The sequence below is a fragment of the Fundulus heteroclitus genome, chromosome 20, assembly GCF_011125445.2.
Source record: "Fundulus heteroclitus isolate FHET01 chromosome 20, MU-UCD_Fhet_4.1, whole genome shotgun sequence".
NCBI lineage: Eukaryota > Metazoa > Chordata > Actinopteri > Cyprinodontiformes > Fundulidae > Fundulus > Fundulus heteroclitus.
In genome coordinates, this window is record NC_046380.1 from 7,680,463 (window position 1) to 7,707,918 (window position 27,456).

The following is a 27,456-nucleotide window of genomic DNA, read 5'->3' on the forward strand; positions in this document are numbered from 1 at the left end:
GCGGGCGATTAGCACTCCAGTGTATAATAGAGCTCAGTGTCGTGCAGCTGCACTTGACCGGAGCTTTCTATAAGTTCAATGCAAGTAGATGAGGAGTAGCGGAAAAAACGGAAGGCCCATGAAGGCACCTTGATTTTAGCCCCGCCCCCAACGGCAAAACAGTGCTAGCTTGTAGCGACATAGCAGAAGGAGCTCTGCAGTGACAACGAAAATATCTCTCATTGAAAAAAAAAAAGCTGCCGCATTAAATGAGAATATCATCATAGATTTTTACTTTCTAACAATGTTTGATTTTTCAATGTCTGTATGGGCTTAGCCGACGCTTAAAGCCACTGGAGTCTTTTTAAACTGGAATCTTATGCGCATGTGCCTGTCTTATATAGACTTTACACATATTGGCTTCTACAATGTCTAATTTTTCAATGGCAAATCTCTTTTTCGATGTCATTGCAGGTGATTTTTCAATGTTTCATTTTTCAGCGTTTGATTTCATAATGCCAAATCTCTCTTGGATGTCGCTGCAAGCCGTCACTGTTTTAGCTCCATAGCTCTTCTGCTGCTGGTTGAATGACGATCTTGATTAAACTTAAACTGGCAGTGCAAGATATTCCCCATCCATCCCTTTTTGTCATCTGTCTACTGAAAGTGTAATCACATTTTAACAGCAAGAGGCTGGAGAAACACCAACATTGTGGCTTGCAGCGTTTTTCGCTGAGGTACAAATGAATGGTCGACAGAGATAAGCAATATCTTGTATAATACCACACTCCTGCCTCTAAACCATCTTTTTTTTTGTCACTTGATGCTGGTTTAATTCAAAAGAAAGCGTTTTGTAAGGCAACACTCCAGATTACATGTTGATTAGAGGTAGCGCCGGATGACGCTCAATCAGATTTCCCAAGAGCTACTTGTGATTAAAAATGAATGCTCACTCTATTTGGTGATGAAAAATACATTGTTTTTCCTCTGTTTGCTCAACCATATAAATGCTTCGAAAAGTAAATTTGCTACTGAGAAGAAATCCTCACAAGACAAGCAACTTTAAAAAAAATGCTCGTTACATTTTATTTATTCTTCGATAACTAAATAGACAGGGCTCTAAACTGAATGGAATGAGACAGAGCCGGTTGAAACTGTATAAGTTTGATTAAAAAAAAATAAAAAAATGCCCCCCCCCCCCCACCCCCAATCCAGAAAAGAAAGTGGTAGTAACACGATATTAATAATATAACCATATATCAAGAAGAATAGTACATTTTCTTTTATGTCACCTCTACATACTTGCGATATTGTGCTTCGGTAAGATTTTTGCAACTAGAACACAGATACAAAAAAAAAAAGAATGTCTAACAGCCCCACAGAACTACAAGTAATTCATGAATATACTGTTCAGAAAAGAACAGAAAGAGAAATAAAATACTGCTAATAAAATAAAATAAAATAAAATAAAAATCACCTCTCATCAAGGTCAATATGAGCATAAATGAAGATGAGCGAAGATTCTTCAACTCATCTGGCACATGTGAAAAACTGAGAATTGCACAATTAACAAAAACACGGCTGACTGGACAAAATGGACACACACACACGCACACACACATACACACACACACACTCATGCACGCACGCACACACACAAGCTGAAACAGAACTATAAGAAATGCATCATCTTCCTTTACCTGCTTATCACTGAGGCAGACCTGGTAATTACAATGTAAATGTATATTTATATATATATATATAGATATATATGTTTATTACATGAAGACATAAACAAAATCAACTAGATGTAGAAATGAAAAAATAAAAAAATAAAAAAACATGCACTTGACAAATACAAGCATGCATTACCATGATAATGAGACCTGAAATTTTCACCAGTACATTTTCAAATGGTAGATGTTGCCCCTGTGGAGCCGTTAACCCGCCCCCCCCCCTTCCACCCAGCGTAAATGTCCCCATCAGCCATGAACAGAGATACATTCTCCAACTGACCACAGCAGCTGTCCCTTTCCTTGTGTTGCTACATGTACAGTGGAGTAAGCGTCATGAATATCGTCACAGAAGCAGGCGTGGGGCTCGTGTGGATGCGTCATGTTGTTGCTGTGTCACATAAAAGGCATGGAGGCTCTTTTCTATTTGCGGTGAAATCACTGTACATCTCCCAGTAAACACGTATGCTTTTTCTTTTTTTTTTCTCTCTCTGCTTTTTTTTTGTGTGTGTGTGTGTAAGACAGTCCCCTTGTTGGCAAATCTTCTCCGCCCGTATCCGTCGTGGCAGTATTCCAGAGGAAAACACAAAGAGAGCGCTGCGTGAAATGTCCGACTAAAAACTCCAAATGTACTTCGTAATATTCAGGGCTTTCTCTTTACTTGGCCTTTGGATTGAGAATCCTTTGATTTTATTTAAATTTTTTTCTTAGTTTCTATGCAAAAAAAAGGTGCCTCTGTTGTATCCGTCGGCTCCAGCTCCTGGCTGTCTGTGCGTCACATAGTTCTTGCTGTACGGTCGGCTTTGGTTGCATAACACGCACGGTTGCTGCTTCGCTGAGGTCCGCTCAGCAAGTGAAGTCTTCAAAGTTGGCCTGGCCCGGATGGTGAGGTAGCACGTTCCCAGGATATGTAGATGGCGTGCGCAGGTTGTCGCAAGGAGCCTGAAAAAAAAAAAAAAAGAAGAAGAAGACGACAGAGAAATTGATATGGCAGCTACTATGAAGCAGAGCGACAGAGAGATGATTGGCTTTGAAAGAAAAGGAACATAAAATTGCAGACGTGGGAGAAATTCTTGAAAGCCTCTTTTACCTGCACCCAGTGGGGGGGAAAAAAAAAAAAAAAAAAGACAGAAAGGAGCAACAGGTTGGGTTGGGAGAGGAAAAAAAAATAATAGATTCCGGAGCAATACTTGGAAAAATAATGAAGGCGGATGGAAAGGGAAGAGTACTAAGTGAGGCAGGAGCAGAGGAGGAGCACCTTTCCGTTTTTCCCTGCCTGCGCTCTGACTCACAATTAAAGTGAGATGGTTTCATTTACACTGGGATATAAGTAAGCTGTCACACCTTCTGAAGCTGTAATTCTGCCCCAGTCCCCGCTGCTACTGCCCCGCTGCTTTGATTAAATCCCGGCTTCCTCTCCTGCAACTCCCTCTCAGTCCTCCACCCCTCTCATCCCGGTGGCTTTTCTTTTCGTTTAGCCTCGTTCAATTCCCTTTTTTTTTTCCCCCTCCCTCCAGCTCGGTCTGCTCTCGCTCTCGCCAACACCGCCCTGCCGGCAATTCGAGGCCAGCAGAGACAAAGAAGAAAGGGAGCTCGCTCCTGTCAAAGCAATGCGGTCTGACACAGTCAAAAGTAGTCGGCGGCGGCGGCGGCCCATACTGACATGGTGTTTCACATCATCCAGGCTCAGCACAGCTCCCCGATCATTGTTGCTGTGGCCTTTGTGTTTCTTCTTCATGCATCTGCACAGCTTGTACTTGAGCACCTAAAAAAACAAAACAAGAGAAAAACACAAGCGTAGAGTTACTTTTTTTTCTCATCTTGCTCCTGGAAATCATCCAAACGTTCTTTCTTATTTTGGTAACTAAAGCCCACATGTGGATCAGGTGTGCTGGGGTGACTGTATGCCTCTATAAATATGCTACACCGTCATCCTTGGGGTAAAAAGCAGCTTCTTTTTCCTTGTTTATCTCCAACTCTCATATATCATCCATTAGGGCTGAACAATTAATCGCATTTTCAATATAATTGTGATTTAAAATAACGCAATTTCCAAATCGCAGAGGTCTGCAATTTTTGGCTATGTAACAATTAGGGAATTAGACGCGTCCTTTAGGTGTCGGTAAAATGTTTGAAGTGGGTTTGCCTCCACATGGAAGGGAAGACAGTTGCAGCAGTGAAATAATCTAATTTTATTACTTGTTTTCAGGGTTCCTACAGCATAAGGCAAGTTAAATATAAGACTTTTTAAGACTTTTTAATGCCACTTGAAATAAAAAGTTAAGACCAACTTGACGATAAACAAGATAAACCTGGTTGCGACAACTTCACCCAAATGTTTATTTTAACATAAACCATTACTTTCTGGCCCAGTAGACATGTTTAGAATATAGGAAGAAAGCTAAAAACACACAAATTACAGATATATTTTTAACAACTACTGATCTGAATTCACAAACTTTGTTTTGTTCCCTACTAAAATAAACTATAAATCAGTTTTAAAAACCACAACATAACCAGTGCCAACTCTTTTTCCCAGCTATGGTCCGGCCGCAACAGTTTTTATTGGTTCCGCTATCGGTACGGAACCATTAATGGTTACATTGAGCCGTTTGGTAAATTAAAAAATATATAATTGTGTCAATTATTTTACTGTTTGGTAAGGATTACAAAAATAAAATCCTATTTATGACCTGGTAACAATTTTAAGACCTAAGAAAGATTGATTTAAGACATTTTAATGCTAATTAAGGCCTTAGTTTTATGTTACAGTATTCAATGCCTTTTAATACTTTTTAAGGATCCGCGGGAACCCTGGTTTTAGAGTTTGTATAATCATACAAAGCATTAAGTTCTGGTCAATCAGTTTAATACATAGACTTGCTTGTTGGTTGGACTTGGCACTTTATGTTCAACAAGGATTGATGTCTAATTAAATTAAAAGCTGTTCTCTTGAATAATATTCTGATCAATAGAAACATTAGAAGTTCATATTTAAAATAGTCCTTGTTTACAAACATCTTTATTTAGAGGCCATTTTTGTTGCTTGTGGTTAATGCGGAGAAAAGTCAAAATTGCAATTTTGATTGAAATATATTGTAGTCAGAACGCAATCATTACTGCTCCGAGTTTAGATGCTGCGGGTCTTTTAGCAACTAATCCACATGGCAAGGAAACAAATTGATTTGTATATATTTTGAAACACATGATAAATTAAACTGGGATAAAATCGCATTAAATCACAATATTAAGAAAAAAAAAATCGCAATTAGATTATTTTACAAAATCGTTCAGCCCTATCACCCATCAACGGGGTGCGCTGTTTGCATTTAAAATGACGGCAGGTGATGTTTTACCTCGTACAGATAGTCAAAGAGCTCGAGAACGGTGAGGATGCTGGCTCCTATGAAGAGACCCATCTGCCCTCCTATATCGCCTGAAAAGAAAAGCGAGAAAGCTTGTGAAATAGATGGAAATCGCGTCTCTCCATTCGCCAGCTCCGCTTTCAAACTGGCTTTTAATTGTCAAGGCTGAAGGACGGGAAATGCGACAGAAAACACAGACGATTGACCCGAACAACTGTTGTAAAAGAATAAATAAAAAATGCATGCACTGGCTCTGCTGTGACGTCGGGCAGAAAGCGTCAGTCAGGCTGAACACTGCACATTATCTATTCCCGAGAAAAGACTTGACAGCCATTTCCTTACCCAGAAGGCCTGCCAGCTCGTAGGCTTTCTTTTGTTCGATGGTTTCATAGTTCAGCGCCTCAAAGTAGATATCCAGAACCAGAATGTTATCACTGCAAACAGAAGGGTAAGAACACGAGGGTGACGGCGTTGCATTCAGACGTCTCCGTCAACACGTCATACATGCTTCCCTCGGAGCGGCCTCAAAGATGACTGCTGAGGCCGCCACTTTCTGCGGCCACCAAAGCAGATACGCCGTGCTGAGCGGATGACCTGCCACAGCTAGCTAATTTTCCCTCAGAGGGCCTGGTCATCGGGGTATGCGGGTGGAAATGATGACAGTTCTTTGATTTCAGTGGAAAGGAAATCACAAGGGATTTTCTTGAGGGCCAAGGGCAAAACAAAAAAAACAGAAAAAAACAACATTTATTTTTTGAGTTCCCTCTCTTTGGCAGAAGCCAGGAAGGAATCAAAACCACTTCTTGGATTTGGTAAATGTCTTTGGTAGCTATTGGACTCTCTATTCGCTTGTTCAAACCTGAACAGAGAAAGTTATTATCGTTCAGAAGATCCGCTGAAGACAAGGGCCGACATTGAACTGCAAAATGCAAACTGCAGAGGGTAGCCTAAACGTAAAAAAAACCCCCATATTTATATCAAAGCATGTTACTGAACTGTGCTGACTTTATTAAAAGCACGTGCTCAATGAACGCACAGTTGAAGTAGACTGTACAGAAAGGCCCTTAACTGTTTTCTGACTGTCTGCCAATGAGCACATGGGAAGAAGCCTAACTTTAGGCCAGTTAGAAGCATAACTGGCCTAAGCAGTGTTGTATAGTAATGAAGTAAAAATACTTCACTACTGTACTTAAGTATATTTTGGAGTACTTTATACTTTTCTCGAGTATAACATTTTTTGCTAACTTTTACTTTTACTTCACTATATTTCTGAACTTAATTGCATACTTTTACTTCAATACATTTCCAATGTTTGGTTTAGTTACTCGTTACAAAAAGAGAGAGAGACACTCACGCACGCAAGTGTTTTGACACCACCTACTAATTGACTGTGACAAAGTTGGGACTTGCCTGGGTTTGTTCATCACCACCAACAGGATAAGAAGCTGGTTCAGTGGTAAAGCAGGTTAAATTAACCTTGTGGTATAGGTAAAGCATCTAACAGCAGATAATCCTAATTTTCTTAACTAAATGATACCTGCAGGTGTATCTATTAGCAGGTTTACCACTTCCTGTAGGTTAACTAAGCCTGGATTATCACTTAACCATGTTCTTAGTATGCACCCCCTGGTCTAATTTTTGCCTGCACTTGGTTGTGTACAATTTTAAAGCGCATAGCACTGACCTTACTTGAAGAAGGAAAACTGAAAGCTTACAAAAAGGTTGTATTTTGTGTTTAAACTTGGTCTAAATTTCTCCTGCACTTGAATTTGACTTTCTAAGTTTACCAAAATCTAAAAAATGTCATTCAAACTGCATTTGCTTTGTTTTACTTTTTACTTATACTTTTTATTACATTACTTGAGTACATCTATTTTTACAGTAACTTTCACACTTAAGTAGAAGACATTTCTGATACTTTAAGACTTTTACTCAAGTAACATTTCAGTCAGTGGCTTAGACTTTTAACAAAGTCATATTTTAGAGAGGTACTTATACTTTTACTTGACTCTGAGATTTCAGTACTTTATACAACACTGGGCCTAAGTAGTAAAATTTTAATCTGATTTAATGTCAGTCAAAAAAGGTTAGGCTATCAGTTTTTGTGTATGTGGGTAGAAATCATGACTTGCAACTAAGCTGCTGCAATGCAATAATAATACAGAGCTATAAACAGAATAAAACATGGTTGTACATACATACATATGTACATCTGATAGGCTCTATTGGTTAATACAATTGGCTAATTAAAATATTGAAAATATTTTTTACAGCAATAGTTTATATTTTTTCTCTCCTCGGCTGAAAAGAATAAAAAAAATTTAATGCAACATTTGCATTGCATCGACTTTGTAGATTGTAGTTTTTGCAAACTTCCTTATGAATTTGGCAGGGTTCTATATAGGATACAGTACATCCCCCAAGCATGCAGTTTAGTGCAGTCATTTAAAGTTGAGAAGTGATCCATCTGCATACGCTGGTGGTTGCATTCAAAAGAGTCTGAAGCCGTTTTTTTATATTAACTCTGCTGTAACTAGTGTACATTTTATGATTTACTCCATCAACAACTTCTTGCCCCTTTTCCCCTTCTCATCCCCTTTGCTGAATACAAACTAGAGGCTCTTCTTTGACAGCGCATTTTGAATTTAACCTGGAGTCTGGTTAAATTGGGCTCCCAAACAACCTGCCCACGCACACAATTTGGAGGTGTGAGCTCTTCCGCCCTGCAGAGAGCATTGTTCCACTGGAAGCACAGCACAAAACTATCTGTAGTGTGCAAGGCGTTTGATCATGGTGCATTTTTTTATGAGTTAAATTAAATGTTTTTTGCATTGCATGGTTCGTTCACTTCAGCTGCTTGGCGAGACCTTTTTTGTTGCAAAAACACGACGCCAGGATTGGGATTGATGAGGTTGAAGCTGTTCATGTTTAGTACACCCAATTGGCACTGGGACGGGGTCTCCCCCGCATCGGTTCCATAAAACTCTCCAAGCAGCTTACCACCATAAACATAAACTAAGGCTGACTCAACTTCAGAGTTTAACTTGACAATTTATTCTAATACAGCAGAGAAATAACCACAAAGTTACAGCGCTGGACTTTTACAACAAACCCACCCGAGGCGACGTCCTGCAGATGAAGAGTCCCGACTAAAAAAAAGCACACGCTCTTTTTCTAAGCTTAGACATGGAGATGTTGTCTGTTCTTTGGGTCACAAGCTTTGGGTCGTGACCGAAAGAACGAGATCCAAGCGGCTGAAATGAGTTTTCACTGTAGTGTGTCTGGGCTCTCCCTTAGAGATAGGGTGAGGAGCTCAGTCATCCGGGGAGGACTCAGAGTAGAGCCACTGCTCCTCCACGTCGAGAGGAGCCAGTTGAGGTGGCTCGGGCATCTGGTCAGGATGCCTCCTGGACGCCTCCCTGGTGAGGTGTTCCGGGCACGTCCCACCGGGAGGAGACCCAGGGGAAGACCCAGGACACGCTGGAGGGACTATGTCTCCTGGCTGGCCTGGGAACACCTTGGGATTCCTCCTGAGGAGCTGGCCTAAGTGGCCGGGGAGAGGGACGTCTGGACCTCCCTACTGAAGCTGCTACCCCCGCGACCCGACCCCGGATAAGCGGAAGAAAACGGACGGACGGACGAACGGAACTTCTTGAATTGCAACTTAAACCTCTCTTAATAGACAGACGTCTTCTGGGACTGCTAATCTAATAAGATTAACACACGGTATTGTAACTGTTTAAATTAGCCACTTTTCAGATCATCTAAGTGCTTTTAATGGAACTAAGACCATTTAGTTTATCTGTATTCTTTGACATAATCCTACTGTTTTCCCAGGTACTGGGTCAGTCCAGTTCTTAGAGCTGCACTGCAAAAACGGAACTAAAAATAAGTAAAATCTTCTTAAAATGAGTGTTTTTGTCCTAGATTTGAGCAGGTAAATAAGATGATCTGCCAATAGAATGAGATTTTTCCACTTAAAATAGGAACAACTCATCTCTATCATCTTATTTCAAGTGCAGGATGTCTAATTATCTTATTTTAGGGGTCAAAATACTCATTCCATTGTCAGATAATCTTATTTACCTGCTCAAATCAAGGACAAAAGCACAAATTTTAAGAAGATTTTACTTATTTTTAGGTCCGTTTTTGCAGTGTGGTCTGACCCAGAAGAGCCAGACAAAGTCTAGATGTGTTTCAGTTATTGGTGTGAAACTGTGGATTGAATTGATTTTAAGTTATGTCTTTTCTTGGTGAACTTTAAAAAGAGCTTTAAAATGTAAAATGATAAAATCTTACGCTGTTATGTAGATTTATATATGTGTTGTGAAGATATCCTGGAATAAGCTTTACTTCAGCCTATTCTTTTTTTGGTAAATTGTGGGTTTGTTTATTGCTGTTATTTTGTTGTTTCCTGTGATTAATGTGGACAATTTACCAAAATAAAGTGATCGATTGATATTGAAACTATTTAATTAATGCTAAACAAAATGCAACTCAATAAGAGCTGGAACGTACCTGCTGTGCCATTATAGTACTAAAAAAAACATTTTTTTCTCTGTTATTTTAGGTTTATTCATTAAATTCAACTTGTAATTTTAAGTAACGTCACACAACATTTGCATTTGGCATGTTTTAAAAGCACCTCTGGAGCACACGCAGCCAGTCAAGTATCATTTTGAGTTTTGTTTCATTTCTGACACTTTCTCTGGTATTTTCTTTGCCGTTTCCCTCTGGACTGAAGGTCTCCTGTGTGAGGTGTCACCCAGATGTAAAAGCATTGCTTCCTCGCTGACAGCGAGTAACCTGGAACACGTCCGATCAGAGCTGCCGTCAGACGGCAGAGCCGAGCTTTCACCTGGCTGAGCCCGCTTCTCCGTGAGCTCTCCGACAGTCAAACTTCACACTCTTCAGTTTCACACCACCAAGCACAGTGCTGCCTGGATATCAAAACACTTCAACAAATGTTCATTTCTTGGAAACGTGGCCACTTGTTCAATGAGCTACACAGAACCACATCTATCCTCCGGGAGTGAAAAAACTTTCTCTTTTTTTTTTTTTTTTTTTTTTTTTTTTTGTAGCACTCTGGCTACATGCGGTATTGTAATTATCCTACCCTTAACAGCTCTGCCTGGAGTGATGAATAAAAGGTTCGGCTATGACTGTACCCGCTTCTCATTTTCTGGAAATACTTCTAATCTTTATGGGATATTCTGTAAAAACACAGGAAATAACTATCTTCTTGACTGATTAATCGTTTTATAATCTCACCTGGAGCACTTTATCAAACTTCAGAATTCCCAAGAACATTTTTTTTGGTTTGAAGTTATTTAAAGCAATCATCCACATCAAAAGAAATCTCTTCTGTCATGAAGTACAAGGAACTTGATATCTAAACAGTTCTGGTTACAGATTATGCAAAGATTATATCTCTTAAATAATACAAACAAATCATGTGTTGTTCTCATATTTTATGCTGCATTTTTCTTTTTTTTCCCATTCTGCATTATTTTGCTCCTATGAATTCCCGGAACAATTTTCAAACCGTGCTTTTTCTGTGTAATCTTACGCAGTCCTTTGGGACCAAAGCGTTTTTTGTTCCTTTTTTGTAGATATGCAACATAGCGCTCTGTTGCTCAGTGACATCCGGATGTTGGCATCACAAATCTGATCACTGGTTGCAGCGCATTTTTTTTGATATTTTTAACTCTTGCCTCACAAACAGGTGACAAAGCATCTGCAGTGGCAGTTCCAAAAAAAAATAAAAAAATTTCTGAGGTGGTTGCCTTTGGAGGGTTAAATCATCCTTTTTTTGTTTTTAAGGTGGATCTCTAATGATCCAGTTTGATGAGCATCCATACTTTTGCATCATTGGGTGATGAAGCTCAGAGATGGAAACAATCAGTGAATTCTAGGGACTAAAACCTCTGGCAAAAAAAAAAAAGAGAAATGGAATCACTGCTTCTGTAAGATGTTTAGTCAGTTGATGGATCATCTTTTAAAAATTAAGCTTTTTTTCTACTTTCTTCTGTCTTCTGCTCCTTTAGCTGAAATGTGGCTTCGTCTTAGGGACTGTGGAAGTGGTCTGGTTTGCTTTGGTCGTTAATCTTTATGTGGTTCCCTTTCCTTGGTCATTGCAGATTAAGGAACCATCACTGAATCCAACTTCCATCCAGTCATCCCCACAACAAAAGCATTTCTCTTGTTTACTCCTGTGTTGATGATGGTTACAGCTGGGCTTTTCCTCTAGAAAAGCCACAATTTTCTTTACCAGAGTTCTCACAGTTCAGCTTCAGAGAGTCGCCCCGGTTTCGTTTGATGTGTATTTTCTCAATTTAAGTCACATTTAGCCCTAATGCTTTATTTTGGCCTTCCCATTCTGACGGCACTCGGCCAAATTTCACACTCAGCTCACAGGAAACAACCGCCGCATTTGGTTGATTTATCTTTTTGAAAGAAAGTTGATGCGGCTTGCCATTATTTCAGATGACAGCTTTCTTACTGGGGCAATGATTAATATAAATCCAGCTCCAATATTTTGTTAATTTCTTCAAGTAGTCGCCTTTAACTGCACCTTAATTTGCGTATTTAAACATGGACAGGCGTCTAAGAAATACAGACCAGAAATGCAGACCTACCTACCATCTCCACATTTTGCTCTTCAGAGTGATGTGCGTTGATAATCATAGCCATTTTAATCATTTTAAACAATCTTTTATAATGCCAGAATATTCATAAATTGTTTCTAATCTCTTTATTTATGCATTTGCTGCACAGTAAATTTACTGCGTTTTGCTAATGTAATACCCCCCCCCCCCCTCCACCCCCTTCAGCTTCACTGTATCCTATTGAGATTTAATGGATCAGACCAATACAAAGTATGGCTTATTATTGTAAAGTGGAGGGGAAAAAAACACACATAAGCTTTTTAAATTTGCTTACAGAGACAATGTGTAAAGTGTTGCATGAAATGTATTCAGCCCACACGAGTCGATATTTTGCAGAGCTGCCTTTCACTGCAAATACAGTAATGTTTTTTTCACAAAGTCTTTTCAGTATCTCTCTGCCATCTTTGCATGTCTAGAGATTAAAACTCAGTCCGATTAAATGGAGAGCATCTGTGAACCGTGTTGCTACAGATTCTCAATGTAAACTGGGGGTTTTGACAGGACCATTTTACACAGGAACAGTTTTTTTTTATCTTAATCATTCACGTGTACACTAGCTCTGGCTGCATGTTTACAGCAGCTTCCTTGCTTGAAGGTGAAGCCTTGCCCCAGTCCCAGGCTTAACAGGTTTGGTCCAGGATCTACTTCATCTATCGTCGCATCAACTCTGACCAGCTTCCTTGTTCCTGCTGAGGAAAAGCATCCCCACAGCATGATGCTGCCGCCGCCATGCGTCACCGTGGGACTGCTGTGTTCAGCGTTGGTTTTCCGCCCCTAATAACATTTAGCATGTGGCCAAAAGGTTCGGTTTTGATCTCATCTTTCACATTTGCTGTGTCACCTATATGGTTTGTGTCAAACTGCTAATTAGTTTTCTTATTATTGCCTTTGAAGTACTACTACTTTCATGTGTCAACACATACGCACCATTGTTACAGAATCAGCACCGCCGGGACTGTTGGGGCAATCTCCAAACTTTAGCTGCGTGAGTACGTGGAATGGTTGAAACTGAAATTTATTCTGCGATTTACTGTCTTATTCATTCAGCTAATAATTATCTGATCACTCAGAGGCACGCATAAAGCCTTTCATAATCATTCCCAGACGGTCAGTTGATCTTTATCATGAGAAACGAAAATAAATAAACATAGATGGTGACACAGCACCGAACTTTTTACAATGGGACACACGGCAGCACAAAATCTGCGTGTTTTAAAGAAACACACACGGCGAGACAGGAAGCGGCATGGCAGCATTTTAAAAGTTGGTAGCCTGAAACTTTGCTATAAATTTTATCGATGGGTATCAGAGTAAAGGGAGGGGGAGGGGGATACAAATGCACAACAACTTTGTAGATGGTTTTTTTTAGCAGATTTTGGAAAATATGTTGGCTTTTTGTTCAACTCCACGCCTTGCGCTGGCATCGATGAAGAATCTGAAGTGACGCTGGGAGACGCAACACAATGTATTGAACTAGACGTCAAAACTTCTCAAAGAGCTGCTAAATTGCGATATTGAATACTCCAGAAAGTAAAAAAAAAAAAAAAAAAAAATGCATTTCAAAACTCATCTAAGTTCAAGCTTCAAGTAAAGCAACTTCTCAGACAGCTGGATAAAACTACCAAGAACAGAATCAATATGATAATCAGGTGAACAGAAGTAAAAAAAAACCCAGAAGTGAAATAAAACCAGACTTACGCAATGTACTGTTCGGTCTTGTTGAATTTCTTAGCGAGGTACTTGGCCGACGCCTTGCTGGGGATCTTCACGAAGGACAGCTCTTTGCCGTATCGAGTCAAGTTACACGGGGTCTCACACACACAGTAATCATTGTCTCTCTCAACAAGAAAGTCTAATAAAAAAAAAAAAAAGAAAGAAAGAAAGAAGAAGGTGACAGATGGAGAGAGAGAGAAGAGGAAGGCGAGACGGACAGAGATGCAAAAGAGAGAAGACGTGGACGGATTAATTCATCATCACCCCAGCGTGGAAAAACAAAATACCAGCTGAGTGAGAGGCGTCAAAAAGAGACGACCTCTGAGACATTTAAAAGAAAGAAAAAAAAAAGAAAAAGACGAGAGACGCATGCTGACAGAGAGCAACCAGACGGCAACGTGCAAGGTGGCGGTGCCACGGAGGAGCGAGTCGCTAAGAAAACAAGCAGCAGACATGAAAGGCTGGAGAGGTTTCAGCTGGTGGCGAGGCGAAAAAAGGAAAAAGCCTCCATGGTACCATCATGCTGACAGAACACTATTATCTGTTATCAGATTGGATCAAGAGCTCTCAACAGTGGGATACATATACGCCATCAGTGTACACACATCCCGCTGCTTTATCTTCTTACCCAGGGCAGGATCTGCACACTCCTTGTACTGCTCCGGGGTGCAGTATGGGGCATCTCCTAAGGACAGGCAAAAATAAGAGAACTCAGTATGAAGGAGGAAAGAAAAAGAGGATTCAGAGATGAGCAGGGAAGACAACAGGCCCTGGGTTAAACATTTGTTTTGAGCCGTTGCTCTCCTTTCAAAACGACAATGGAGCTGGTCTCCTAACTGATTTCATTTATCAACGCTTAAAGTTTTCTGTCGCCATCGTTTTCTATCCGTCTCGTTCTCTAAAGTCCAGCCATTTCGTTGCAATCCATCAAGACAACACTGAATAAAGACCCGCCGTGGACGAACAGGAAATTACTTCCCTGCTTTGGGCAATAATTCATGGAATTTTCTCTAAAAATGACTCCGCTGACAGGGAGAATGAGGGACGATCGGGACCAGAGCGCAAACTAGGGGGTGGGGGTGGGGGTGGGGGGGGGTTTATCTCGCTCTCTGTGGACTCAGGATATTCAAACGCACAACAAAGTACGATATAATCCCGATGATCGCACAGGCGGATTGTGAGGCTGCTCGGTGACTGACAACAGAGATGTTTCGAGGGGAGGCAGGCGAGTTAACGGAGAGTCCCGATCCAAACGCTTCCCTCTGTGCCAAAGCCCCCTTTTTCAATTTGCCATCTGAGATCTGGCGGCGTGATTAAACGTAAGAGGTAGACAGCAAACGCCGGCTTTAATCACTGCACAAACACAAAGAGAAAACGGTCGAGTTTTCCGATCCACTGGAGTGTGAAAGTGTGTGATTTTCCGAAGGCCGCTCGCCAAAAACTCTGTTGGTTCCTGAGGTAAAAAACGCCGCTTCACGCGCGCACTTCTGCTACGAGTTTACAACTACTACAGCATTTTTTTCAGCGTTATGAATGCAGACGTACGCAGCGTGTGTGTGTATATGTGTGTGTCTCTGGCGCACGGACATACCCGGCATGTGGACCATCCTGCAGTTGCAGTTCTCCACCAGGTATCGGGTCTCGCAGTCGATCCTGCAGGCGGTGATGCTGTACGTGCTGAAGAAGTCTGAGTCCATCGCCGAGGACTTGCAGTCCCCCCACGGCGGGGGCAGGTACGTCAGCTGCAGGAGAAAAGGAAAACCCTGTTAGTCACAAAGCGTTAAAAAAAAATAAAAAAATCCTTTCCCTGCTTGTGTGCTGATAATGCAGTCATTTGACCTTGCACTCGCTGTCAGGAAGATGAGAAACTTGTTACTCAGTCTATAAGAGAGGCCATTTCCCGACAGACAATGCACATTACACAGGTCATTTGCTGCATTAGACCCGGAGAATGAATCCCATTCTTGCCTCACAGTGAATACATCTGTACAGCCACGGTTTTTGTTGGAGCTGGTCTCCTACGCTCTCCTATTTGTGGTCTCCCTCTGGGCTTTTATCGTACTGCCCACTCTCCACGAAGAAGCCCGATAGCGCCAGCGGTGTGGCTGACATTGTTCAGCTGTAAGAGTTTCAGGCCCCACAGTTTTATTTAGTGGAATCAAAAGCGGCCGTGCACCCTGGCTTCTAGCTAACAGGTTTTATGCAATTCTTATGCAACATCTGTAAATTATACCCTCACATTCATGTTCATATTTAGTGTTAATCCTGCACCAAAAGTCTTCTATGAGTGACTTCATATTGCCCTGTATGTGTTAGGGTTGATCTCAAAGTCTAATTATCACTCCCATTACAAGTGCATTTTACCAGATGCTTATATTTTAATATTTGTATGCTTAGATATAAGCAATTTTTTCATTAAATCAGACCACATTTTGACCAGTTTTGTCCTGGTTATTTCTATTTACGTAAGGACAGGCATTCAAGTTAAATGGAGGTAATAACTGTTTCCCTGTCCGACATCATGGGAAAATAAAAAAATAAAAAAAACAAAAATAAAACAGTCAGGATATCAGGGAGAAAATTGAGGAACTGCTCTCGTGTTAGTTCACCCTTGGGTACAATTTCTAGGTGTCTGAAAGTGCCACTGTTCAAACAATTATTTTAGGGGACGGCTCCTGCCTCCCAGAGATGATTGTGTTTTGGTCCATAATGTGCGCAGCAGCCTTGGAATGAAAGGCGAAGACTTGGTGAAGAGCGTGAAAGAAGTCCTGCAACAAACGGGGGCTGAAAGGCCACCCGGAGACGATTGAACCATTTATCCAAAGACATAAAAAGGAAGAAAAAAGAAAAAAATCACATTTTCCGGATTCACTCAAACATCTGTCTGTCCTCACAACAAACAAACAACCACCTCCAGCGGTGTGTTGAAACTAAAATAAAAATGTTTGGCCATGGTGATTGATTGTTGCATTTGGAGGTAATAGAGACCACCCCAATTTTTGAAGCACGGGGGAGGCAGCATCATGCTGTGTGAGTGCATTGCTGCAAGAGGGACTTGTGCACCATGCAAAAATACATTGCATCATTTAGACAGAGCATTATGGGTAATGCTATTGAAGCACAATCTCAGGATATAAGATAAGATAGGATAAGATAAGATAAGATAAGACAGGATAAGATAGAGATATGATCCCGGAAGTTAAAGCTTGAGCCCAAATGTTTCCTCCATGAGCACACTGGCCCTGAGAATATGGAAAAATTAATTAAGGATGTGTGGAGTGGCCGTCCCAAAACCCTGATTTCCATCTAATCTACAATTTGTGGGCATAGTTGAAAAGTTGTGCGCATATTTGGCATCTAAAAAGCCTAACTCAGTCATGTAGGGACAGAATAGGCCAAAATTACTGCAAACTATTGTGAGAAACCTGTGGGAGGGTACCCAAAATAACTGACCTACAGTTTATAAGGCAATTCTACCAAATGTTAAGGAAACGTAAGAGAACGTCTGAATTTGAAGTATGCAAAATGAAAAAAGTATTTTTTTTCTGGTTTAGCAGAAAACTAACAAAAATTAAACCTTGAAGCTCTTCAGACTGAGCAGAAAAGTTGTTGATACTAATTCAGTTCAGTGCAGATATAATTGACTTCACAAAGTCAATTATATCAACAAATTTGTCAAAAAAGTTTCCCATCTAAGGAAACTCAACGGACTGCATCGAGTCATTCACTTCCAGCGTTCACCTCTCCTCCAGGAACACGTGCTCAATCCGTCCACTAATCTTTATTTACGACTGCTCACATAACATAGAGGGGGCTGAGTAATTTCAATCTCTTTTGAATACATCAAAGCAGAAATAAAGCCTTGTCGGCTCAATACGTCAATATCAAACTCAACTTAAATGCCAGAACCCATAAAAAGATTCTTTCGATCAGCTGGTTCAGCTCGGAGACGTGTCAGCCAGAAGTCTAACAGTAAACTAATGCAGAAGGAAAGGCTGCTTTCATAGATGACATCAAGAATGATGGTGATTCCTGGAAAATACTAAATTTGTTCCCTACAAGGAATTTTAACGAGAATGTCAAACGAGCTAAAGCGATTCTGAGAACAAAATGCACTGGATAGCTTAAGAAAACATCAAGCGTGTGAAAACTCTCACACAGTAATTTGATGAATCAACATTTGATTTGGTTTCAGCATTCAGGGTTCTGGAGTTCACACCAAACACGACTTATTTCGAAAAGGAAAAAGAAATGAAGTTCAGCTCTCCTAGAAGGATTACGCCGACATCTGCTTTTCTTTTCTTTTTTTGCATCTTTCAGCGATAGCTATAGTTAGCAAGATGGTTAGAAATGATCAAAAGCATGTAATCGCTCAAATGTATTGATCTGGAGAAGGGTTCACATTTTGTTACCGCATTACATACATACCATGTTTGGTGTAGACAGTCATCAATGAATAGAAAATAACTACAAAATGTCATATTCTGTGTTTTTTTTTTTTTTTGTTTTGTTTATTTGATTAGTCAGTTTACTTCCCTGCCTTAGGTTCTATTTCTGTGATAGTTTTTCTCAGTATTAGTTTCTTATTTTGGGTTGGTTTTTGTGGTTATTTATATTCTGGACTGGTTTAGTTTAGTTTCTATATTCCTTCCACTTATTTTCTGTCAGTTTATTCCGTCTTTCAGCCACTTTCCTTCCCCTGATGACCTCCACCTGTTCTAATTGGTTCATTCTGCTCACCTTTGTTCTCCTGCCTATTTAATGCTGTCTCTGTCCTCTGCACTCTGTCAGAATGTCTCAATTCTCACGGTGCGACCTTCCAGCGATTCTTGTCCTGCCTGTTCCTGTTCCTGTTTCTTCTTCCTGTTTCCGAGCCAGCCCAACCCTTGTCTGTTTCTGTTTTTGCCTGACTGGATTTTGGACCTCATCCGCCTGCTGGACCTCGGATTCTGTTTGCACCCAGATTGTCTGCCTGTAAATTGCTGAGCATGTCTAATCCCTTTTTGTTTTCTGAGTCACTAGTTACTCGGATCTGGTGTGGAGTCTGCTCCCCGCTACTCATCCTGCCTATCTCCTCTCTGGTGAAAACTTCTTTACTTCCAAAGAAAACAACTTGCCTGAAATCGCCAGAAACCTCGTGGGAAGATTTATCATGGCCAGATTTAACAAAGCTTTGGGTTTTGTGCCACATACACAAAAGGTAAACTGGGCATGAAAACAACACTGCTCCAACACACAAAGTCAATACCCTCAGTAAAACACGGCGATGGCAGCATCATGCTCTGGGGTTTATTTTCTTTAGATCAAACCATAGTTTTAATTTTAGTTTTAATTACATTTGTTTTTGTCCCAAAACCCTCAAGTGTCTGCCAGATAGGATGTTAAAAAGAGAGATTTATTAATTTCTAGAATCAGAGCGCGTCTAACTGTATATCCAAAACGCTTTAAAAAAGTGGCCCAAACAAAGACCAGAGAAAGTCCATGACCTAAAAATGTGTTGAAGAGGGGCTGTGGACAGGAAATATCCTCATAATCTAATATATGCAGAGGATTAAAAAAAGACAGCGTGGACACATGTTGCCGAGGTGCAGCACGCTTACAGGCTGCTAACAAATGTACTGAAGGTAGAGACTTAAGAGAATTGGCTTAAGGCTGCGTACACTTGCATAATCAGATTGCTTTTTTAATTTTTTTATATAGTTGTAGACCAGTTAGATCAGTCAGATTGTCGTTTTTTAGTTTCATTTCAAAATGTTTCATGATAATAATTTCTTTGTCACAAGCCTGAAATTTTAACAAGTCTGTTAAAATTAAAACAAAAGATAAAACAAGTAAACAAAGACCTTAAAAAAATAGTTATTAGATTAGATTTTATTTTATCTCTTGTTCAACTATAATAGAGACATTATTTATACCGAAAGATAATGTATATTTATTTTCAACCTAGAATTTTACCATATTTAAGTTTAATTTTACATGTCTATTTGTTCCGTTAATTCATTCTGTTCTGTCATTTCTTTACTTTCTTTTTTTTTTTTTTTTTTACATACAATATAAACGGTTTAAAGATCAAAACATGGTCACACTAACCAGTGGAAAAACAAAGAAATCATCATCCATTAAAAAAAAGTTGAGAACAAGCTAATAATTCCCCAGCAGGGAATGAAACCAGCAAATTACAGAAACACGGATGTGAATAAACATGAGAGCATATTATTGACCACTGGAGAGGAGACGGCCACAGGCTGTCAAATTTGCAGTCTTTGTACTAGTGGGTGATAACCGAGTTCAGGAGAGCGAGACGATTAAATGATTACACTACAGTGGAGTAAAACAGCCGTAGCATTAACTCTGACTGTAAACATAAACGTCATACGCCTCCTTCTTCAAACCAATCTTCATCGATCTATGCGATCGCATTTCTGACGTAACCAAAGCTCCCTCCAAAGGAAGAATTTTTTTTCTCTGATTTGCATCTAAAACAAAACACTAATTTGCATTTAATCCAACTTTTTTTAAAAAAAAAAAGGCAAAACTTGCTGCATTAAATACAGTAAGGGGGAAGCTGTAAGAAAAAAAAAAAAAGGGGGCCCTTGTGTGTGTCTCCGTTTCATCGGCTCAGACTGCGCATCACTGAGTGCTCGCGCCGCAATAAATTAAAGGCCACCATTGTGATTTAGGAACCTGCGTTTTACATTTTCTACCAGAGTGCAGGAGGCAACCACGGGTTCTGCGTGCTGGATTTGGTTATTAATAACCCGGGGTGATGTTCAGCATGCACATAAAGCATTAACACTCAGACACACACGTCTAGGATGCGCTTTAAAGAAGAAAAAAACAACAACAAAAAAACCCCACCGGTGGCCAAAGCTGAAGCGCTAACCCAGAGCAAAACACAGAAAACAGCAGCTGCATGGAACCTGATGGTTAAAAGCAGATTCAAGTTCACGTGGAGGACCTACGTTAAGGATAAAATACACGATAATAACTACTCTACATATTTAAAAGCGGTCCAGCATAAAAAAAAACAAAAAAAAAAACAACTAACAACACTACACTGCAAAAACAGAACTAAAAATAAGTAAAATTTTCGTGAAATTAGTGTATTTGTCCCTGATTTGAGCAGGTAAATAAGACTATTTGCCAATGGAATAAGATTTTTCCACTTAAAATAGTAACAATTCATCTCCATCATCTTATTTCAAGTGCATGATGTCTAATTATCTTATTTTAGGGGTAAAGATACTCATTTCATTGGCAGATAATCTTATTTACTGGCTCAATTCAAGGACAAATAGACTAACTTTGAGAACATTTTACTTGTTTTTAGATCCGTTTTTTGCAGTGTACTTCCAAAGAGGGAAACGTCTACCAGCGTCGACAAAAGTGAGTCTGCCGTGGGATATTTAAGGACATTTTAGAGTGCAGTTAGTCGTTTAACAACCAGAAGGAAGGAAACAAATCCCGATAAGACGTTGACCTCAATTCTCCCTTCATTAAACGAGCAAGAGAGCAAATAAAAGGCAGAGAGGAAGAAGTCTGCAAGACTCAGCGGACAGGCAAGAGGGGAGGATGGAGATATGCTGGTGCAGGAGACGGTGGCAGGGTTTTGCCTTTTTATGTTAAAAAAAGAGGGGTGGGGGTGGATGTTGCGTATTTTTCTTTTTATGGGATCATAGTGAGTGACAGTTTGGCCAGATGAAAAGTCAGCGGCGCCTTTCCACTACAGGACTGCTGAAGCAGAGAGTTGAACGAGTGCGGAGCAAACTGCATTAGATTAATGAAGAGTGAGCTTGCCAGGGAATAAATAAACAGAGACAGACTGAAGGGAAGCAGCATGTAGAGAATGATATTAAAGAGAGAAATTGTATTAGCAGAATCGTAATGAGCGTCGGAGAGGAGGAAAAAAAGTAATGGAGCCAATGAGAGAGAGAGAGAGAGAGAGGAGAAGAAAACAAGACAAAGATGCATTGTTTCCTGCAGAAGCGACATTGGCAGCATGCAAAATCCTGCTGCAGCCTGCCGACACAGGAACGCACTGACTAGTTGTGAGGACGTGGACGGACTGAGATTCCCACCGAAAATCCTGCTTTTCTCCCCCCCTCATTCATTATGCATGGATCTGTAGCATATTAGGGACAAGAGCTTACCGTTTGTCTGACTGCAAACTAGCCGTCGCAGCCGCAGAATCATTCACAGCTGAGAGGAATAACCCACATCTTCTTTATTTCATCGAACAAGACCAGTTGTGACAAGCTGACTGGGCACATTTGTGTTCTTTCTTTATGCCAAGGCCCCATGTGGATCTCTGTGAGGGTGGCACAAGGACCCGAGGTCTCTGGGGTGCACGCAAACACGAGCAATCCCTCCAACCTCATCACAGCACTGTCGGCTCAGAGGTTAAAGTCTTTTCGTCGGCCACATTTATCCCCTCTCATATGAAAAGAGAACTAAAAAGCATGTTTGTATCAGATGTTTTTTTTTTCTTTTCTTCGGACAGCAAACTCGGGGACCGTTTGTAGGAAAACGGGTAATTGCACCATCTCTTGCGTGAGAGGGAAAAAAAATGGCTCTGGTGATTGAAAACACAGTGAGATTCCAGTGAAGCGGTGTCGACCTTGTGGGCCGTCTTCATTCAACTCCCAGGTAACCGAAAAAAACACAACAAAAAAAAAAACAACACAGAGGGATACTCACTAAAAAACGTGCTAGCCTTCGAGGTGACTCGATTTCCAGGCCTTACAGATCGAATGGGTTATGTGGTCTGTTTTTGTTGAATAGAATGGAGCCGAATAGAAATATCCCTCATTGTAACACGTTTGAAAAAAAAAATGAAGGACAAATGGACCATGAAGATAAACACAAAGGGGGAAAATATACGTAAGAAAGAAAAGAATAATATTGTCCACTTAATTAAAATACCATACTCTGATGTGTACGGTTATTTAAATGTTTTTTCTTCTTCAAAATGGACATGTACCGTATTTTTCGGACTATAAGGCACACTATAAATTGTTGAGAAAATGTAAGGATATTAAGAGTGCCTTATAGTCCGAAAAATACGGTGCATTTGTGCATGGAAAACAACAGCAGTGTGATGATTCTGGCACTGGAGCTGACTCTGTTCACAATTAATTTCCAGTCTCCACCCCTTTGCAATCACCTCTACTGGCTTCACCTGTCTCTACATGCATAAAAGCTCGGTCCAAATCTGTCTCCAGTGCCAGATTGTTTTCGAGCCCTCACGGTTAGTAACTTTCAAGTGTAATTTTTTTGCCTACCTGTTCCGGAACTTGACCCCCCCCCCCGATATCGGACCTGCATTACCCCTGGATTAACGCCTTCTGGAGAACCCCATACTGTCTGGTCTTCTGGCTCCAGCCTACTCAGCATACCTAGAACCAGAACTAAACAAGGAGGAGCAGCATTTAGTTCCTATGCTCCACTTATCTGGAACAAACTTCCAGAATATTGTAAAGGTGCAGAAAGGCTGACTGGTTTCTGTGTCCCACCACCTGCACTGGGTCATCCTAAGACGGACCTGGGCTTCCTAATGAGCTCATCTAGCCTCCTCCTGTCAGCGGCTCCAAGATTCAAAACGAGGTCTTCGGGAGCACCCTCTGGATTTCAAAAGACCTCAGTTGTCAAACAACTAAAGCAGGTTTACTCGCCAGAAAAAAAAAAAAAACGCTAAAACATTTATTAAACTCCAGACCCAAGAGAGCAGCTATAAGTACGGCGGATAGCAGAGTAAATGCTGATGTCACGGGGTGTTCACGGTAGATGTGGCTGCATTTGGGAGGTGGGGAGGGGATATGAAGGAACAGCACCGAGGGGAGAGGGGTCACAAATTGGCAGACAAATATGTGCCGGAGATGTTTTGCCGTGCTGGAAAACAAACAATGTTTAAGGCTGAGCTTAAGCTGTGACCATTCTGCCGTACATTATTCCCTAGCAGCTAGTCTAAAGCTGCTCAACCTAAAGTCGCCTTCAGGGCTCTTAGGTTGAGCAAAGAGAAACATGGAAACAGTAAGGGGCTTTATAATTTTAGACCTATTACTCTTTATCCTTTGGTCCTTGCAGTGAAACCACAGCGCTGGCCTCAGTAATCAGCACCCCTGGTAAAAGTGTGCAAAGGGAATCATTAAAAGAAATCCCTCTTCTACTGCAGCAGTAGCATGATTTCACACTGCAAATTGTGAATAACTCAACTTTTCATTCAAGTAAATTAAGAAATATTGGTTGGTTCGACTCCTACTCTGTGGACCTTCTCTCTCAACCCTATTTCCTGTCAGTCCATTTTCAAATAAAGGCTCTAGTCCCCCCAAAATAAAAATAGTCAATGCAAGAATTAGAAGCTCAGTTATTTTTACCCTGCTGCCAATAGTTTGCAGAATCCACGTCTATCGACTGGACAACACTGGCTCTTCTCTAACCCCTCACAGAGCATTGGTACGTCCACAGACAGGAATCTCCTCACTATTCATCCAGCGATCTTCCCAGATCTTTCAATTCAATTCAATTCAATTTTATTTATACAGCACCAATTCATGAAACATGTCATCTCAAGGCACTTTCCAAAGTCAAATTCAATCAGATTATACAGATTGGTAAAAAAATGTCCGATATAAGGGAACCAAGTTGATTGTATCAAAGTCTTGAAAAGCATCATGCGCTCCTCCTGAAGAAGCTTAGACCCACAGGGACAGTCGTCTGCATTGTTGATGGCTTTGCAGCAATCCCTCATACTGAGCATGCATGAAGCGACAGTGGAAAGAAAAACTCCCCTTTAACGGGAAGGAAAAACCTCCAGCAGAACCAGAACCAGGCTCAGTGTGAACGCTCATCTGCCTCGACCCACTGGGGGTTAGAGAAGAACTTTCAGAGTCTTTGCTTCTCTTGTATGATCTCCTATGAACTTCAGCTCACCCCACAGCTTTTCTATATGATTTGGGGAACCGGGCCCAGAGCATCACTAATCCTCCAACTGGAAGGTATGTGATTTCCCACATCTTCATCCTTCGTCTGACACAAAAACACACCTAGAGTGTTTGTGGCTGAAAGACTCAGCCTCAGCCTTATCTAGCCAAAATAACCAGATAGTTTGTGTGTAAAACAGGTAAATCTAACATTTTCCTTGGAACGATAGGACTGAAAACACTTTTTGCCAACATGCCCTTAGTGGTGGCAGCTTGATAACAGTGAGCCTTGGATATGTGTGTTGTAGTGGCAAAAATAATTATGGTTTCTCATCCAGTGGCTACAGGAAATGATCGTTTCTGTCACATCATTTACGACCCAAGAAAACATAAAGTCATGCATTAATAACTTGTAGAAAGTATGGTCAACTCAAGCTGAGAGATGCAGAAGTAAAGAATTTTTTTTTTAGATTTATATTAAAAAGGATGGTCTGAACTATCTTGCTTATTTCTAAACATGGATTTTTTTCAACCAATCTGAATAAATGTAATTAAATTAAACCTTATTTTTCCTCCCCATTAAATTTAGTGTGAGAATTTGTTGCTGCAAGAAAAGATGAGCTTTATTTAACATAGATAATTATTTATTCATATAATCTAGTGTGTAATTCTGGTGTCTTCTGTCTACATTTTGCTTTTTTTTTTGCCACTGTTATGCCCAAATTTCCCTGTTGTAGGACAATAAAGGTGTTTCTGTATTTGCCAGGGTGCGGATAAATATGGACAGTTCTTCATGGTTTGGTACCGGTCCTAATTCACTCAATGCTGCATTGACTAACTTGCCTCCCTGGGTGTTTAAAATATGACAGCCGTTCAAACCCGACCTCCATGTGTGAACCGCTCCTGCTACATCAGTAGACAGCAGAGTTCTGCTGACTTCTGAAAAGCTCCACAGAACAAACAGACGCACCACATTACTTACTATAAATTAAAAGTGAATCTACACATTTCTACTTCCAGGTTTGAACTTAATCAGCTGCATTCCAAAAAAGTTAAAAAACAAAACAACAGGATTTTTTTCCTGAAGTTTAAAGGCGTTTCGCTTCCCATCCAGAAAGCTTTCTCAATTCAAAAAGTCTGGAGTAATGTGGAGTATCAAGCTTTATACTACTGCCCAACAAATGCCTTGTAATGGCTTAGATAACATGCAAATTGAAGCGAAACAGGTCCACCTCCTTAGTAATGGGGAGTTGTTAAAGTCATTGTAGGCCTTGCCTCTTGGTGATTTGACAAAAGCCCAGTTTGGTTACCCACAGCTTTGGAGGGCATCTTTGATGTGTTTCTGTTCTTTGTGCTTCCCTTCTGTTTTAGTTGGGACATGCTCGGCCAGTGTTTTTTTTTTTTTTTTTAGTTTTTTGGAATGACCGTGACCTGCATGACTGAGAATCTTCACCAGCATAATCCGCTGCAGAACCTGGTCTCTAGTTTGTGTTTCTACAGCATAGCGAGTGTATGAACTAGACCAGCTATAGCTTAAAGTCACTACAGAAACTTCTGCTGCCTGTCTGCTTGTTGTTTTTCTCAACTGCTCTCCTTCACAGCCAATTAAAACTGTCATTGTTGCTTTAAATGCATTGTATTTTAAACACCAACAGTTCTACTGCAAAAATATGATCCCATTATTCTGTAGAGACTATAAAGAAAAGAGTTTTGCGTGCTTTTGGTGGCGAGGGGAAGACTATGTCCTGTGGTGAGGTAAGATGTCTTTCTCCCCAGCCAATAAGTAATAACTAAAGTGCTATCACAACCTCATCAGAGGGACCTTTGATCGAAAGGTGAAATTTCACTTTAATGACGCCATAAATGTCGCTAAACTAATAAGGGCTTTTGAATCGCCCATTTCCGTGCGACCTCAGCTCAGAGTTGGAGAGGAAGCGCTCTTGCCACGTCTGTTGAAGTACTTCATCTAAGGTGTGAAAAGGCATTTTTGTTTGTACACTTCGCAGCCAGCTTTTGCCCCCATACTCTCTATAATATGTTTCGGTGCTGTGTGAAATCAGCCCAATCGTAGGGGTGTTATACGCAAAAAGCGATAATGGAACGTACCACACAAACAAGAACGGGATGGGCCTACGGATGTGTGCGGCACTGCCTGGGAGTTTGACAACCAGTTATGGTACTAACATAGACCAAAAAACAACACTTTGTCATGTGTTTGCGTCTGAACGACCGCATCCTTTTCTTCTTATTAGAAACCCCAGAGCAGGTTAAATAAGTACTTTGGAGGTTAACGAGCTCATAATGCTTTGCAATTATTGCCTTGCTTTTGTAAAGCGCCTCTGTTAACTTTTAATTTCTACACTTTTGTTAAATTTTTTTTACTGGAGCTGTAAATTTTAGTCTACACACCTACAATATTTACAACATTGACTTACAAAACCAGTCATATATTTATGGGAAAAAATATTAAGATACTTGTTACTTTGGGTACAAATTTAAGATGCACAACTGGTGGTTTTCTGGTGAAGATTCTCAGTCATCCAGGTTATGGTCATTCCAAAAAAGTAAAAAACAAACAACTGGACTTTTTTATCGAAGTTTAAAGATGTTTCGTTTCCTATCCTGGAAGCTTTCTCAATTCAAAATGTCTGGAGTAGTGTGGAGTTGCAAGCTTACAAAGGCCTTGTAATGGCTTAAATAACATGCAAATTGAACCCAAACTGGTCCACTCCTCTGTAACCAGGAGTCGTTAGGATTGTTATTGGCCTGGTTTACAGGCACGATGTTTTGATCACCCGTATGAGGGTGGCCAGAATTAACCCTATATCTGTATTATAATTTTTTGAGAGTTGGAACCTAAGTCCTCCTCCTCTGTTTAAGGTTGTTTTTTCTCTCTTAACGTAGATGGCTTCCTTCACGCCCCTTTCAAACCATCTGTCTTCTTTGTCCAAAATGTGAACATTTTGGTCCTAAAAAGAGGAGAGAATCCTCTTGAGTTTTTCAGAGACTCCAGCAACATATGGGATGACGATGTTTTTCCGTTTATTCTTCTCATCATTATGTTCTGCAGCGTGTCTTT

The 27,456-nt window shown here is 40.5% G+C and overlaps 1 protein-coding gene across 3 annotated transcripts in view; it reads right to left on the reverse strand.

Moving 5' to 3' along the window:
* Nucleotides 1-448: 448 nt before the first annotated feature.
* Nucleotides 449-27,456, reverse strand: part of asic1b (acid-sensing (proton-gated) ion channel 1b) — a 256,494-nt gene continuing 229,486 nt past the window's right edge. For all 3 annotated transcript variants that reach the window (XM_012853347.3, XM_012853346.3, XM_021311027.2), the window contains 7 exons: nucleotides 15,050-15,200; nucleotides 14,087-14,143; nucleotides 13,444-13,597; nucleotides 5,420-5,511; nucleotides 5,069-5,148; nucleotides 3,376-3,477; nucleotides 449-2,654 (listed from right to left, as the gene is read on the reverse strand). In XM_012853347.3, coding sequence (XP_012708801.1) covers nucleotides 2,559-2,654; nucleotides 3,376-3,477; nucleotides 5,069-5,148; nucleotides 5,420-5,511; nucleotides 13,444-13,597; nucleotides 14,087-14,143; nucleotides 15,050-15,200 — 732 coding nt within the window. In that variant the 3' untranslated portion in view covers nucleotides 449-2,558. The remainder of the gene's footprint in view (nucleotides 2,655-3,375; nucleotides 3,478-5,068; nucleotides 5,149-5,419; nucleotides 5,512-13,443; nucleotides 13,598-14,086; nucleotides 14,144-15,049; nucleotides 15,201-27,456) is intronic.